This window comes from Ictidomys tridecemlineatus, chromosome 4 (genome assembly GCF_052094955.1).
Source record: "Ictidomys tridecemlineatus isolate mIctTri1 chromosome 4, mIctTri1.hap1, whole genome shotgun sequence".
Classification (NCBI taxonomy): domain Eukaryota; kingdom Metazoa; phylum Chordata; class Mammalia; order Rodentia; family Sciuridae; genus Ictidomys; species Ictidomys tridecemlineatus.
In genome coordinates this window covers 176,418,894-176,436,344 of record NC_135480.1, presented here as the reverse complement: position 1 = coordinate 176,436,344, position 17,451 = coordinate 176,418,894, and the positions used below count along the sequence as shown (strand labels likewise).

At 36.1% G+C, this 17,451-nt stretch overlaps 1 protein-coding gene across 2 annotated transcripts in view; it reads right to left on the bottom strand.

Annotated features, from left to right (window-relative positions):
- Dcaf10 (DDB1 and CUL4 associated factor 10) overlaps window positions 1–17,076 on the bottom strand; it is a 56,940-nt gene extending 39,864 nt beyond the window's left edge. The window contains exons 1-3 of one of the 2 annotated variants that reach the window (XM_078047839.1): window positions 16,431–16,653; window positions 11,281–11,296; window positions 5,010–5,123 (exon numbers count right to left, since the gene is read on the bottom strand). In XM_078047839.1, the coding sequence (XP_077903965.1) occupies window positions 5,010–5,123; window positions 11,281–11,296; window positions 16,431–16,515 (215 nt within the window). In that variant the 5' untranslated portion in view covers window positions 16,516–16,653. Of the gene's footprint in view, window positions 1–5,009; window positions 5,124–11,280; window positions 11,297–16,430 lie in introns of both variants that reach the window. The other variant, XM_005326301.5, reaches the window with a different exon arrangement.
- Window positions 17,077–17,451: the final 375 nt, after the last annotated feature.

Below are 17,451 nucleotides of genomic sequence, written 5' to 3'. Positions count from 1 at the left end.
CTTAAACAACCCAGTGAGACCTTATCTCTAAATAAAAAAAAAAAAAAAAAGGGATATGGAGATATGGCTCAGTGGTTAATGCCCCTAGGGTTCAATCCCCTACCCGCCAAAATAAAACAACTTAAATATTTCACTATACTTTGGCACAGTGGCACACACCTATAATCCCAGCAATTTGTGAGGCTGAGACAGGGAAATCAAAAGTTCAGGACAGCCATAACAATTTAGCAAGACCTTGTCTCAAAATAAAAATAAAAAGGATTAGGGATGTTACACCATGGTAGAGCACCCCTGGGCTCAATTCCAGTACCAGCAATAAAATAAAATAAAATATTCTCATTATGACTGTAAACTTGTAATTCTTAATATTGGTTTTGCTCTGTACATTTAAAAGCTATGTTTACAGTTCATAATTATTTTATCTTTTTGGTAGATTTCTCCTTTTATATGTACTGTTGTTTTATCCTTATTAATGCCTTTGTTGTTTCACCTGTCTCATAGTGATAACCTCCTACTTCTGGTTAGTTTGGTATCTCTAAAAAGAATATATAATGATTTTGTTTTTTATTCAAATTGTTGACTATGTGTTTTTTAATAAAGAATATCAACACATTTATATTTACTGTGAACTATTCATATTTTTGGAACCCTTTCTTTTTTTTTTTTTTCTTTCTGGTATGGGGGATTGAACCCAGCAGTGCTTAACCACTAAGCCACTTCTTCAGCCCATTTTTTTAAATTTAAAAATTTTGAAATAGGGTCTTGCTAAGTTGCTGAGGCTGGCCTCAAACTTGTGATCCTTCTGCCTCATTTAGGGCCCATTGCCTCAGCCTCCTGAGTTGCTGGGATTATAGGCAAGCACTACCATGTCTGGTCCCTTTCTACTTGTTTTCCATTTATTCCCTCTTTCCTTTGCTTTAATTTTTTTTTTGTAACTTCTTATAGCTTTCCTATCTTCTAGTGATCAAGTTTTCAATATTCTCTCCCCACCCTTAGCTTATTTTAAAGTTATAACTTTTATTTCCATTACTTTGAGTTTTTTATTGTATATATTTAATTATGCATTAATTTTAAAGCATTTGTAATTACTTAATAGTACTATCTTCTTCCTAAACATGATTAAAGATCTTAATATATTATATCTTCACACTGAACAATCTATTTGTTTTCACTGTCTAAAGCTATACTATGCAATTTGGTAGCCATTAGTCACATGATGAAAAAAATGAAAGTAAACTATCTCAATAATTTTTATATTTGATTACATGTTAAAAGGATAATATTTTGGACATTTTGAGTTATATCTTATTAAAGACTAATGTCTCTTTTTTTTAACATAACTACTATAAAATTGATAATTACATGTGGCCAACATTACATTTGTATTGGATATTGCTAAATCCAGGTTTGTTTTTTTTAATTATTGTTACTGTTTTTTACTGGAGATCAAACTCACAGCCTTGCACACACTAGGAAAGCTCTCTTCCTACTGAGTTATATCCCTAGCCCCAGTTTTTTTGTTTTTGTTTTATTCCTCTTTGAGATAGGGTACTGCTTAGCTGTTCAGGCTGGCCTTGATCTTTGGGGTTCAAGCAATCCTCCTGCCAGAGGCTCCCTCCTTGCTGGTACTACAGGCCTGCTCAACCATGCTTGGCTTTGAGTTTTAGTTTTAATTTTGTTTTAAATGTACCCCTCAAAAATCTCTAAATTATATTATTTATGCTACTGACAATAACATTTAACCTAATTAAAATTATTCCATCTAGATTAATAGTTACTTGGAATATAATGTGGTACAGAACATTATTTTGCTTCTCTATTTAATCAGGCTTCTAATCTAAGTGGCTTTTAAATTTTTCCCTTGATCTTTGATATTCCCAAGTTTCAGCACAACATGTAGATTTATCTTTATTTAATTTGCTTTGTCTAAAGCTAACTTTCTTTTTAAAATATTTTTCTTAGTTGTATATGGTCAAAATACCTTTATTTTTTACTTATTTATTTTTATGTGGTACTAAGGATTGAACTCAGTGTTTCACATGTGCTAGGCAAGTGTTCTACCACTGAGCTATAACCTCAGCCCTAAAGCTAACTTTTTTTTGGTACTGTGGATTGAACTCAGAGGTGCTCAACCACTGCACGACATCCCCAGCCCTATTTTGTATTTTTATCTACAGACAGGGTATCACTGAGTTGCTTAGTGCCGCACCATTGCTGGGGCTAGCTTTAAACTTGCAATCCTCCTGCGGCAGCCTCCAGAGCTGCTGGAATGATAGCATGCGCCACCGCTAGGGGCCCTAAAGCTAACTTTTGATTTGAGAAGTCTGGTCCCTCTCCAATACTAAAAACTTTATGCCATTATAAAATTAATTTTCCACCAATCCTTGAAAAAAACTTTTTTTTTGCAATCCTTCCTATACATTGGAATCTCTCAATTAATGCTGTCTTTTAAAAAAGTTTTTTTTTCCTGTGCTCTGCCTGAAATTTTTAGTACTATTTTCTAACTCATTAATTAATTAATTCATCTATCATATAAAGGGTAAAGTCTATCTCATCTACTGAGGTTTTTTTTTGGGGGGGTACTGGGGTTTGAACTCAGGAGCACTCAACCACTGAGCCATATCCCCAGCCCTATTTTGTATTTTACTTAGAGACAGGGTCTCACTGAGCTGTTTAGCACCTCATTTTTGCTGAGGCTGGCTTTAAACTCACGATCTTCCTTAGCCTCCCAAACCACTGGGATTACAGTTCTGTGCCAACACTCCTGGCTTCTGAGTTTTTTATTTTTAATTTTGGTGCTAAGAATTAAACCCAGGGTCTCACATATGCTAAGCATGTTCTCTTTCTCTGAGCTATACAACCCTACAATCGGGCTTCCAACCCTACAATTGAGCCAGCTCTAAATATACCCCTGCTACTCAATGGTAGGAATCAAATTCAGGGCTTTGGGTATGTTACGCAAGTGCTGTACCATTAGCTACACTCTCAGCCCCTCTCCCCCTTTTTGAGTTTTTAATATACTAACTACATTTTAAATTTCCAAGTATTCTGGCTGGTTCTTTACTACATCGATATGTTCTTGTTTAAGCTGTTTGTTTTATAACTTTGAATTCTCTTTGAGAATATCCTTTAATTCATTTCTTTGAGCATCCTAAAAAAAAAAAAAGTTTCAAAGTTTCTCCGAATCAATGGAATACTATGCAGCTGTTAAAAAGAATAAGATCATCCCATGGATACTAATATGGAATGATCTCTATATTCAGTGAAAAAGACAAGGCATATAATAATGTAGAATGCTACCATTTATATAAAATATATGTACGTATATATTTATATGGTTGTACATGCATAAACTATCTTAGAAAGGAGAGCAAGAAATTGGTAATAGTGGTTGCCTCTGGGGAGGGAAACTGGGTGGCTAGGCGACAGAGGTGGAAATAGACTTACTTTTCACTGTTTACCCTTTTGTACCTTTGAATTTTGTACCACGTGCATGTATTACCTAGTCAAAGAAAAAATAAATAATTTATTTTTTAAAATAAAGACTTTGTTGGACTACTCCATAAATTAATTTCATCCAGAGACAATGACTGTTCTGGTGGTTGATTCTGTTATAATATTAATTTTAGATGTCTCCATGAATTTTGGAGTTTTGGTTATAGGCCAGAGTAGGAAAAGTTTTTAACTTTTTTCTGTCTCCCTATTTAATGTTTTTAAGAGTGTCTACACTTGGCCATTTGGGGTCCATGTCTACAGCCAGGGTTTATAATGACATTTCAGGGCTTCGGTTTCAAGATATTGGAAATATCACATATAACATTCAGTCACTGATAGGATAAGCGGCTTTATTCAATTCTTGTTGATGAGGCTGAGTATTTATCAGCTAAAACCTATAGCACCAACTAGTAAAGAACTTTTGCCTTTTTTTCAGACTTTCACCAATGAGACAAAGATTCCAACTAAACCCTTGGATTCATGTACTGATTCTGACTCTGGTTCCTGCCTCACAAAAAACTAGCATTTTTAATTCTTTTACCTGAATGCAACAAAACCATTAGATATATGCTAGAATGAAACCCAGTAGGCCTATGGTTTCAGACCAGCTCAAAGTTTATCTGTGCTCCATTCCTGGTCCACAAAAATGTTTATATTATTTCAGAACCTGGCTATATTTTTTGTGCTATTTAATTTTAATTTACTGTTCTATGTGTTTGGAGCAAAGCGGTTATATCAAAACTCAGTATATTACCTTGACTAGAAGTAATTTCCTCAATTTTTTTGTTTATAGAATATTTAAATAATCATAAAAGTAACACAATCTCATTTCATACAGTTTATAAAATTAAAGATAATCCATCCATTCCAACTAAACTACTGTTAGCACTTTAAAGCATTTCTTTTTAAATCTTTTTTCTGCTTTATTTCATATTTGCACAATTTTATCATTATTTTATCCTATATCATCCCAACCATTTGACTATGTTGCTATGTAGTCTCTACAACCATTGATGACTGCATATTAATCCACCAAACCATTCAATTGTAATTTACTTCCCACATTAATGAGAATATAAGGAGCTTCAACAATGCTACAAACAAATTCTCTATGCATGTCTTTCTTCCTCATCTGGACTTAAGGGGTAGTGGTGTGGTGACAAATGTTAACCAACAGGATTGCCATAATTCTACACAGATTATTAGCACAAAAGGCATTACAGGACTAGCATAATACATGGCGAGGTTCATAATGATGGTCTTGATATACAAAGAGAAAAGAAACAACAACAACAAAAACCACCATGGAAGTGAACAGTATATTTCAGAAAAATTCCAATCCAAAATAAATAATAGTAAATTTTATAATTAAAGGAATAAACTTTATAAGGAATTAGAATCACAATTTACACACGTGGATCACTGAGGGACAAGGCATGACATATTTTCACTAACTTATAAAACAACACTTTGAATCACACTTATCAAGTTCATATGTTCACTATAATACTGACCTGATATTATTTACACAGTCTTCGTGAGCTTCAGAAAGTGTTTTTATGTGCTTTGAAGATATAGGGTCAAACAGGAGAACTTCAGTCTGTTCACAAGCAACTGTCAGAACTGACCTGAAAGCAAGTAACACATTTCTCTTGTTTAGTTTTCTAGCATTTGCTGGTTATTGATAATCACATCCCACTGTGAGAAAGAATAATAGAAAATGGTACTCTCTCTCTCATACATGTGATGGGATGTAAAACAGTAGACCTAATGTTTGCAAAGTACCTCTAGTACTCGTATATATCAAAAATTTAAATATGCACAATTTCTGACAATATTTTCTGAAAATTTAAATCAAGAGAAATAATCATTATAAATACAAAGAAAAATTAATACTAAAACATGCTTCACTTTAAAATGGAGAAACTGAAAGTAATCTAAATGTACATGAAAAGAAAATGAAAATAAATAAGCCATGGTATGTAACAGCACTCCTCCCTCACCCATAGAGAATACATTTCAAAACACCCACATTGGATGTCTGAAACTGCAGATAGTACCAAACCCTATGTATAGTTTTTTCATACACACACACCTAAATAAATTTAAACAAAATAAATTTAATTTATAAATTAGGCACAGTAAGAGATTAACAACAATTACTACTAATAAAATAGAAAAAAATCGTAAAAATATGCTTTAGTAAGTTATGTGAATGTGGGCTTTCTCTCAAAATTTTATTGTACTGCACATCTAGCAACCTTAGCATATGATTTTTTTTTTTTTTTGGTCTTTCCTTATTGAGAACTCTCACCTTTTTACTTAAAGGCCATATTTTATGGTTTGTCATTGGCATATCCAAATTGCTAGCATTGCTACTCTTGCACTTTTGGGTCATTATTAACTAAAATAAGAGTTACTTGAACACGAGCACTGTGATGCCATGATAGTCAATCTAAGTGCCTAATGGGTGGGTGGGTAGTATATGCTGTGTGGATGCTAAGGACAAAGGGACCATTTACATACTAGGTAGGACAGAGATGGCTGATGAGATTTCAGAGATTTCATTAAACTATGCAGAATGTCATAAAATTTAAAATTTATTAGTTTATTTCTTGAGTTTTTTATTATAATCTTTTTGAACTGTGGCTTACTATGGGTAATTCAAACCTCAAAAAGTAAAACCATGGATTCAGAAAACTAGCATACCATGCAGAAATAAAAAATAAAGAGGTATCTTTACCTGGATATGAAAGAACTCCAAAATACATTTAAAAAAATAGTTGTAGATAAACATGAATCTATGAATAAACTCAGTGAAAAAAGTATACAAACAAATAATATGTCTCTTCATTGGTTATCTATAAAATGTATTGAAAAAGGTCTGGCTTATATCACCAGGTCTATTAGATATAAATTTATCAGACTTTTCCTTTATAATTTTTAGTTTTCTTCCTTCTGGTTTTCCCTATTGTAAGTTATAGTTTTACAAACCTTTTATCAACTCAATTTTGATTTGTGAAAATCCAATGTCTTTTATTTAAAGTTTCAATTTTCTATGGGCACTTCTCCTTCAGATTCAGATCTAACAAATGAAATCCTAAGTTTTTGAAACCTCAAGTCTTCCCAGTTTTCAGTACCAATAACAGATTTTTTTTTTTTTTTTGAACAGGGTCCTGCTAACTAGCCTCAACTTGAGATCCTCCTGTCTCAGCCTCAGCCTCTCAAGTCCCTGAGATTACAGGTGTGCAGCACTATGCCTGGCTAATGGAAATGTATATACACAAGATGAAAGTGCATAAGACAAAATTTTAAATAGTCAACTGTTTCTATTCAGAACAAATTTTTTAGATAAAGCCAGAACAGAAAAACCTCTACTAAATTGAAATTTTTTTCTTTATTTAGTAATCATGTAATTGTCCTTTAAAAGATATTACCAAAAACCCTTTTATGAGATATACGAACTTCAAAGTTTAATAATACCTGAAGGATTTTGCCATGGTTTGAATGTGTTCTCCAAATTTTATGTGCCAGCAACTTGGTTCCCAATGTAGCAGTGTTAAGAAGAGGGACTTCTGGGAGATGACTGAATCATAAGGGCTCTGTTCCCATGAATGAATAAGTCCATTCATGAATTAACAAGTTACTGTAGGAGTGGCTTTGATATAAAAGTGAGTTCTCTCTGGCATGCTTACTCTATCTCACCACTTGATGTCCTCTGCCATGTTATGATATAACCAAAAGGTTCTTATTAGATACAAGCACCATGCTCCTGGACTTCTCAGTCTTCTAGAATCATCAGCTTAAGAATTCTCTTTCTTTTGGTGCTGGGTATTGAACTCAAGACTGAACTACATCCTCAACCCGCCACAATTCTATTCTTTAGAAATTATTCAGCTGTTGCATTCAGTTTTTGCAACAGAAAACAGACTAAGACAGGTTTTTATGCTAGTTAATCAACATGAGTAAAAATATTCAAATTAAAATATATCATTTTTAGAAGCCACTTTTTTGTTGTTAGTTAGAAGAACCATGGAAGGAACTTTCCCACCTTTTGTGCATAAGTAAATGGATTAATGATTCTAAGAGATTCTTAAACATTATAAATAAAAGATCCATAAAATTAAGTTATTGTTTTTTTTTTTTTTTTTTTTTTTTTTTTTTTTTTTTTTTTTTGTTTTTTTTTTTTTTTTTTTTTTTTTTTTAAGAGAGAGTGAGAGAGGAGAGGGAGGGAGAGAGAGAGAGAGAGAGAATTTTTTTTTTTTAATATTTATTTTCTAGTTCTCGGCGGACACAACATCTTTGTTGGTATGTGATGCTGAGGATCGAACCCCGGGCCGCACGCATGCCACGCGAGCGCGCTACCGCTTGAGCCACATCCCCAGCCCAAGTTATTGTTTTTAACCAGTTACATTTTTATACATGGTGTGATATGTAATTTTTCTAACAGAATCTACTCCAATATCAAATTCTATACTTTTCTCATTTATAATGCCATTTTTATCATGTATTAAGTTTTGGTTTTTATATTGTGTTCTGTGCAACACCACACTATCTTTTTTTCTAAAAGATTTATAGTATATTTGCTATATGGCAAATCAAGATGTTTTCCATTGTTTTATAATCATTATTTTTTTTTGGCTAAATCATATTTTTCCCCAAATGAATTTTATATATAGCATGTCAAGTCCTACTAAGAAATACTGTTGGGATTTTTTTAATGGGATACAGTGGCTACAGGTTAATGGGGTAGTATTTATAACAAAAATATTGAATCACCTCATAGAGTAATAATGTGTACCTTCTCTATTTCTAGTTTAATTGCACTCCCATTAAGAATATACTCTGGTCAATTTCAGTCCTTGGAAATTACATGAGATTTATTTTTTGTATGGCCTGATATTAATATACCATATCATCTTTCATTTTGTTAAATCTAGCAGTAGTATGCCATGACATCCTTTTACTTTAAAAAAACTTCTACATTCTTATTTTCAGGTATATTTTCTGTAAGAAGTTTTAAAAAATCTAACCAGGGCTGGGGATGCAGCCCACTGTAGAGTACTTGCCTAGCATGTGTGAAGCCATAGCTTCAATCCTTAGCACTACAAAATAATTTTAAAAATCTAACCAACAGGGGCTGGGGATGTGGCTCAAGCGGTAGCGCGCTCGTCTGGCGTGCGTGCGGCCCGGGTTCGATCCTCAGCACCACATACCAACAACGATGTTGTGTCCGCCAATAACTAAAAAATAAATATTAAAAAATTCTCTCTCTCTCTCCCTCTATCACTCTCTCTTTAAAAAAAAAAAAAAAAATCTAACCAACAATCTGTCTTAATTGATTTACATTTAACATAATTACTAGTAATTTTTGAGTTTGAATCTATTATCTTAGTTTTTGCTTTCCATTTGTTCTGCTCTAGGTCCTGCTTCATCTTTCTTGCTTTTAAAATTTATTTTCACTATTCATATCTCACCCCATACTACTTAGTATACTAAATATACATTACCTTCCCCCCCCAGTGTACACTAGAGCTTATAACATGCATCAACTTTTTTAAAAAATGAAGTATGAATTATTAGTTCTATCACTTCCTGTATGATATAAGAACTTTGGTATATTTCAATTCCTTTTATTCCATTCTAATATTAAAAAAAATTTTTTTTTAGTTGTCAATGGACCTTTATTTATTTACATGTGGTGTCAGGGTCTCATTAAGTTGCTCAGACTGGCCTTGAATTTTCTGATTCTCTTGCCTCAGCCTTCCAAGTAGTTGGGATTATAAGTGTGTACCACTATACCTGCCTAAGGTATACTACTTACCAGTCTTAAAATTTGTGGCCTTGTAAGTGAAAATGAAAATTTTGTACAACTGTCACATATAGTTAAATGTAGTATTCAAAAGTTAAATAATCAGTGATAATGAGTAGCTTATTTTCTAAATTAACCTACATAAATTATAAAAATACTCACCAAGTGATATTAGTTGTAGTTCAAATTGTTCAACAAATTATTCTAGTAATTTCAAATAATTTATTAGTTTTGGAAACTATAGCCATAATCTTTTATTTGTCTTAGATATCCTTTTCTGAACCATGAATAGGAAACTGGATAATAAAGCTCCTCTAAGAATTTTCAATTTAAATTGATAGTCATGAATTAACCTGTAGTCTTATTTAAAAAAAAAAAAATCACTCTTAACAGAACAGTGGCACACGACTAATCCCAGCTACTCAGGAGATTGAGGCAGGATATCACCAGCCTCAGAACCCTCAAAATTAAATAAAAAGGGCTGGGAATGTAGCTCAGTGGTAGAGTGTCCCTGGGTTAAAACAAAAAAACAAAATCAACAGAAAGTTATCACTGGGGCTAAATTTTCTTTTTAGCTTTTGGGGCAGTAACAATAAATATATTAAATTTATTTAGCCCTTCAATGTTTTCTATTAATTTTACATACTATTTAATCGTAGTAACAAGTAACAGATAAGAGATAATGTAGTACTGCAGTTAAGAGCATAAGGATATAAGTCTTTTGTATTTAATGACCTTACTGCTTTGAAGTTCCCCCAACCAAATGCAACTATACAGAGGGGAAAAAATTAATTTTGTGATCATTTTCATTGGTAAAATGAGTATTATTAATGCTTATGGAGGGCATGGAATCAGTGGATGTTGGCAAACTTATCCCACTAAATAATGATAAAAATAAACAAGAATGATAAAAATTAGGGATTTGTAGTTCAGGAATCATTCACCCATAAACCATTCCCATAGGCTTTATTCATCTGCTGTAGATTCTACTTTGCCATGGGAGTGTACTATGAACCTGTAGTAGTACTACTATTCTCATCTGATTGCTTTTCGTCTCTCTGGATCTCCCAGGGGCTGCAGTTCCACAAATGACTAAGAGACAATTATAGGGAGAATGCGTAAGTAGGCTGAGCTACCTTTAGGGAAGCCAGATGATCACTGGACATTTAAGCATTTTCTGTGTGGGGGAAGGTACCAGGCAGCAGTGAGGAATAGTTAGAATAGATGCTGAACTGCATTCTCTAGTGAGATGGTTGTTGACAGCCCCTTGCTAGGCCATTTCTTAACACTATAATTGTTACATAATGGATTTCTCTAGAATGTTCCAAGGAAGGTGCTACAAGTATTAGGATGATACTTAAATGACTCTGGGCAATAATTATTCATTACTATGGATATATATCAATATTTTAACAACTGGCTGGGTGCAGTGGCACACACCTACAACCCAGCTAATTGGGAGGCTGAGGCAGTCAGATCTAAAATTTAAGGCCAACTCAAGAAATTTAGAAAGGCCCTGTCTCAGAAAATAGTGCTGGGGATGACTCAGTGGTAGAGCATTCCTAGTACTGTAAAACAAGACAAAAAAAAAAAAAAAAAAAAAACTTGGTAGGGTGGAATCAATGTTTATCAGCTTGATATGAGGCCTGACTGAATCCAGCATCTATATATACCCTTGAAAGCAAAATTTTAAGTGATGCTGTTCACACCTTTTATATCCTTGTGTTTGTCTGAGGCACACTAAACTCAGTTTAACCTTCTATGAGGCAGTGTATTAAAATCTTCTATGATAAATTTGCCTGTTTTCTTCTTGAAGTTATTGAATCTTGATGTTTATATTATATTTAAAATATAAGACTCATTCAAGGCCAGGTTCATTTAAATCCATAAGCAAATACTCATTCAAGCTTCCAGGTAAACTGAATGTTTATCGTTAATAATTCTATCTCAGGCTCAAGCAGTAACGCACTCACCTGGCATGCGCGGGCACTGGATTCAATCCACAGCACCACATAAAAATAAAAATAAAGATGTTGTGTCCACCGAATACTGAAAAATAAATATTAAAAAATTCTCTCTCTATAATAATTCTATCTCTAGTAACTTTTTTGCATGAAGCCTATTTTATTCTGATAATATAGTTTACCATTTTTCTTTAGAATGTGTTTTGTTATATTTTTCTATATCCTTTAACATTTTTCTCTATAATAGTCCCATTTTTTTTAAAGAGAGAGGGAGAGAGAGATAGATAGATAGAGATAGATAGAGAGAGAGAGAGAGAGAGAGAGAGAGAGAGAGACACATAATTTTAATATTTATTATTTTTTTAGTTTTCAGCAGACACAACATCTTTGTTTGAATGTGGTGCTGAGGATTGAACCCTGGCCACGAGCTACTGCTTGAGCCATATCCCCAGCCCCCTCTCCTTTTTTTTTTGAGATAGGATCTTATGTTGCCCAGGCCAGTCTCAAAACTCATGGGCTCAAGTGATCCTTCTACCTAAGCTTCCTGAGAAGCCAGAATAGGGGCATGCCATACCTTATTTTTGTTTTTAAGTTGGAGTTTGTGTGTCTATGAGGGAAGGAAGTACCAAAGATGAAACCTAGGGACACTTCAACCATGTGCTGCATCCCAGCCCTATTTCTTTCTTTTTTTGAGATGACTTGCTAAATTGCTAAGGATGGCCTTGGTCTTCCCAGTCACTGGGATTACAGACATGTACCACCACCTTTGTACTTATTGAAACTAGTAATATTGGGATTTACTTTCAGCTATTCTTTGAGCTTTTATGTCTTGCCTTACCCCATCGCTTTCCCTTTCTTACCTTCTTTTGGAACCTTTTTCTTTATTATATGCTTTTTGTTCTACTTATCTAGAAATTTTATATTCTTTCTTTTGGTTCCTCAAAATTTTTAATATGCACACTTACTGAAGTCTCTCTCTCTCTATATATATATGATTTATATAATATTAATATGTGTAACATTATATATATACAATTCTTCCTCAAAGAACATAAGTAACTTACAATATTCCCTCATAATGTACATGCAATTGTTGTATATTTTACCTCCAGCTTTATTATTCTCAAAGTACATTTTTGGATTTAGTTTTATGAACATATGTAACACATTCTCTGCTCTTCATTCCTTCTGGCATCTCAGACTTTCCATTTGAAAACACTTCCCTTCTCTCTGAACTTAGAATTCATTTATTGATGGTCTGCTGGCAAATTCACTAAGCTGAATATGTATTTCATCTTTGTTCTTGTTAAGGACAAAAAACTGTTTTTACTAGGTATAAACATCTAGACTGCAAGTTTTTCTCCAGCATATTGAAAATAATTACCACTGGCTTTTGTGTATGTGTCAGATTATTATTGAAGACTAATCAGCTGTCATTCTTGTAGTGTTTCTTTGAAGGTTTGTTTTCCTCTTTTAAGATTTTACACAGCTGGGCACAGTGGCACATACCTATCTGTAATCTCAGTGACGCAGGAGACTGAGGCAGGAGGATCACAAGTGCAGGGCCAACAACTCAGTGAAAGCACGTTTCAAAATAAAAAAGGGCTGGGAGCATATATAGCTCAGTGATAGAGTTCCCTAGGTCTGATCCCCAACACAAAATAAATATAAAAATAAAGAAAAGATTTTATATTTACTTTCTTGAAGTGTCTAGGGAGGATTTCTTTTCTTGTTTTCTCTTTTGGAACCAGGGATTGAACCCAGGGGCACTTAACAACTGAGCAACATCCCCATTTTGTATTTTATTTAGAGACAGGGTCTCACCGAGTTGCTTAGGGCCTCACTAAGTTGCTGAGGCTGGCTTTGAACCTGTGATCCTCTTGCCTCAGCTTTCCTAACTGATGGATTATAGGCCTGAGCCTCGGCACCTAGCTCTAGGGAGGATTTCTGCTTGGGTTAGTTGTGCTTCTTAAATCATAGCCTGGTGCATCTCTTTAATTCTGCCTCTCTTCAAACAGCCGCCCCTCTCCATGAATCTCTCGTTTTCTTTAGGAACTAAGTAAATGTATGGGCTTTTCTCTCCATGCTCCATGTTACTAAACTTTCTTCATATTTTTAATCTTTGAATTTCTGTCTATGTTGTAGATAAATACTTCATTTCTATTTTTCAATGTACTAAATTCTTATGTGTTTTCATACTATTATCTAATTTCATAACATGAAATTTACTTTTTCAGAATGTCACCTTAGGAGGTAATATACTTATTTTGACAATTTTGCTGTCACTTAAACCATTTTTAAAATTCTTTTGGAAATTACCTTCTAGTCCACATATCCTTTCTTTTTAAATACTAAATTCCTTCTAGTCTGGTCTCCATTAGATTCATAAACTTGATTCTTACATTCTATGTCATTCCTCCTCCCTGTATTATAAAGTCCTTGTAAATGGCAGTGGCTATCATACTTGAGATATGAGAAATCATCTTTCTTACTACAGATATGTCATTGTCTATAAAATTACTTCAGCTCCTACCCAAATGTTGGGCACACTAGTAGATAAAGTAAAAATACTAAAAAAATCGAAACACTGAACTATTTCACCTTGACAAAGATAAAAAAGAATGGCAATAGCAGTGCTGGCAAGGGTATCCAGAGATAGGCACTTGCATATGTGTTTGATAGGAAAGAGAACTGGTTCTTTCTTCAGAGAACAATTTAACAATGTTTCAAAATTCCTTATAACTTTTGACTCATTCCAGGGACTTAGCTTTAAGGACATAAATTTAAATTATTTGTTCACAAAGTTTTATTTAAACTTATGAAAAAATTAAATAATGCAGAAATATTAATGTGTTCACAATAAATTTTAGGAAAAAAGCAGGCTACAGAATAGTATGCTTACATGTTTATATTAAACTAAATATACAAAGAAAAAAATTTTCCTTGGAATCCATTCAGTCTCTAGAATAAGTGATGTTTACCTCATTTATTACCTAGGCTTTCCAAAACATATTGGCAATGAAAAATGACTGAATTATTTTAAGTATATCAGAGTTCCTAACACATTTTTAAAAATTTTATACATTTATTAATTTTTATGTGGTGCTGAGGATTGAACCCAGTGCCTCACATGTGCGAGGCAAGTGCTCTACCACTGAGCCACAACCCCAGCCCCCCCCCCAATCAGATTTTAAAAATTCTCTTGGAGGGATGGTGAATATGGCTCAGTGGTAAAGCCCTTACCTTGGGTGTCCAAGCCTTGGGTTTGATTTCCAGCACCACAAAATAGATGAATAAATAAATTAACAATAAATGTGTGTATATATGTCTGTGTCTGGGAAAATGCAGTCTGGTTTAAATAAAAACTATGAATAATATATCCTTCATTCTAATATCCCTGGCAACTTAAATTCAATATTCATAACTCATTCTACCATTGCCTCCACCTAAAATTTCTCTCACAAAGAACAGAAACAGCTACTTCTCAAAGTCCTAAAAGTATAGGTAGGAAGTTAAGAGGAGAGGGGCCAGGATATAGAGAAGAGAGAAACTGAATGTTGACAAGGAACAGACCCTCAGTATTGGAATAGATTAAGAACAGGACTTTTAGGAAGGAGAGAAGCTTCTATGAATAAGCTTCTCCTTTAACCAGTTTTCTCCCTTTCTCAGGCACATTCTTTGCTACAAGCTCCATCCAACTGCTATGAGAAAACTCAGAGATCCTAGCACCAGGTGTGATTACCATGGCATTTACATAAGTGAAGTGGAATAGGACTTACCAGCTCAGAGTTAATTCCTGATTCTGTTCTTTTGCGTCTTCCTTAGTATACTGGAGGTCTTTCTTCAGAAAAGTTTTGCTTCATTGTTTCTCAGCTTTTCTAACATGATATACTGCCTCTCTTCTACCACTGGACCTTCAACATATCAGTTTTCATCTGAAATATTTCTACCCTCTCTCCAACCCCATCTTGACTCAAGATATTTACTCCTACTAATTTTTCTGAACTTGGTTCAAGTGTCAACTTTCTCTGGGAAATCTCAAACACCCTAGTCCACAACTAATTCCTTTGAGCCTTTATCCAATTTGTAGGCATACATTATGCATTATTAGTATAGATATCTAACATGTAGTTGAACTGATGAAGTTCCAAGTTCAATAAAAGCAGTACCATTAACTAATTTTGCTCACCACTGTTAATCCTGTATTTAGAACATATCAAGTGCTCAAGTGGCATTTGTTAAACGAGGGAATGACTAAATGAACAACTAAGATAATTAGCAACCCAGAGGTCTTGAAGTGGTAAGAATTATATTAACTACACACAATCATACATGGTGGAACTTTGTACAAATTTTTCCTTTCTTTGCTGTTAAACTTGAGAACTCACAAGACATAGTTTAAATATATACATCATATTATTTTGACAATTCCTAGAGCTTCAAAGTAAACCAAGACCAGATATTAAATATCTAATTGATCAAGAAGAAGGCTGGTTTCCCTTAGCAAAAGCAGGTAGTCTAGCCTAGGAACTTCACAAATGGCCTAAATCATGAGAGCTGCCTCTCTGCAATGGCTTAGTATTTCTTTTTATTTTTTAAAATATTTTTTAGTTGTCAATGGATCTTTATTTTTATTTATTTATATGCTTGCCTCACACGCGCTAGGCAAGCGCTCTACCACTGAGCCACAACCCCAGCCCCTGGCTTAGTATTTCTTGAGCAAACGAATGCACACTTGTCTCTTTCTGGCTGGTTTAGGCACAGGGTACAGAGATTCTATAGGCTCTCTTCCCTTAACAAAAGCTTAGATGAGTGAAAAGCAAACCTCAGATGACAGCGAAAGAATGAGCATTTATTAAAGATGGATTTAATAAATGCTCTGAGCACCTATGGTGTACCAGAAAGCCCTAGTTCTGGGCATTTCTCCTTCAGTCTCCCGAGCCTGAAGAGAAGCATCCCAGGCCTGCCTACTTCAAAAGACCAGGATGGGGGTTCCATAACGACTACGCGCTTCTGACAGTACCAGGGGGCAGAAAAGCCAGAGGCCGAAAAAGGTCTCCAAAGCCCGGCCCGGGCCGAACGAGCGAGCTCTGGATGGCTGCGCATCCCGAGCAGAGCTGGCGGAGGTGGGGACCCACCCTCTGGGGGACCGCGCTTACCCGTCGGGCGAGTACTCGAGGTTGAAGACCGCTCCGTGGGTGCGGGTGCTGAGATACACCGAGTCCGCAGGGTGGATGGAACCATAGAGGTTAGTCATGGTGCGAAAATTGTCTCGCGCCGGGTCCACGAACAGCCCGCGGCCCAGGCTGCGTTCTCTCAGCCACCCGAACAGTCTGGCGCCAGGGCCGCCCAGGCCCGCGCTGAGGCCGTGCCGACCCCGGCTCCCGGCCCTGCAGTCCTGCCCCGGACGTCGGCGTGACGGGGAAGGAGGTGAGGGCTCTCCCAGGACGGAGGCGGCAGATGATTCCACAGTCCCCGGCGGCGCTAGGTCTCCCGCCCGCGCGGCCGGGGGCAATGGGGGAGCGCCTGGGCGGCGAGGGCTCCGGGCGGCCGGCGGGGGAGGGGCCGCGTCAGTCCCGGGCTGCGGAGGCACGGGCGGGGCAGCGGGAGAGGGCGGCCTGGCGGCAGTCGTTTGTTCCCCGTGGGACGCCGGCTCCTCAGCTCGGGCCGCCGCGTCTCCGCTGGGGCTCCGGGGCCCGAAAGAAAACATGACCAACACCCCCGCCCCCAGCTCCCAGCCGCTGTCCTGCCCGCCGACACTTCGGCGCTCCAACTCTAGCCGACACTTCCGGGTGCGACGGCCTAAAGCTGCCGGCTGGGAAACCTGCCCCACCGCTTGGTTGCCCTCCACCGGGGACAAGGAAAGCGGGGACACTGCAGTGTTGCGGTTTTACAACCCCGAAGGACAGCAGTCCGGAGCGGCTAGCTGTTCGTGTGAGCGACTGAAGATGCCAGGGACCCGGGTGGGTACTGACTGAGGCTGGGTCTATAGATGTCAGTGAGCGGTTGATGTGTGTCTGACCAGTATTACGAAGCTGGGCAGGATTATGTTACTATTGTCCCCACTATACACTGAGGGATGGATTACCGTATTAGGTGCAGGTCACGTATGGTAAGTTGAATGGCATATTACCTGCTCAGCCTATGAGGGCTCAGGTTAGTAAATTTTGCACTAAAACG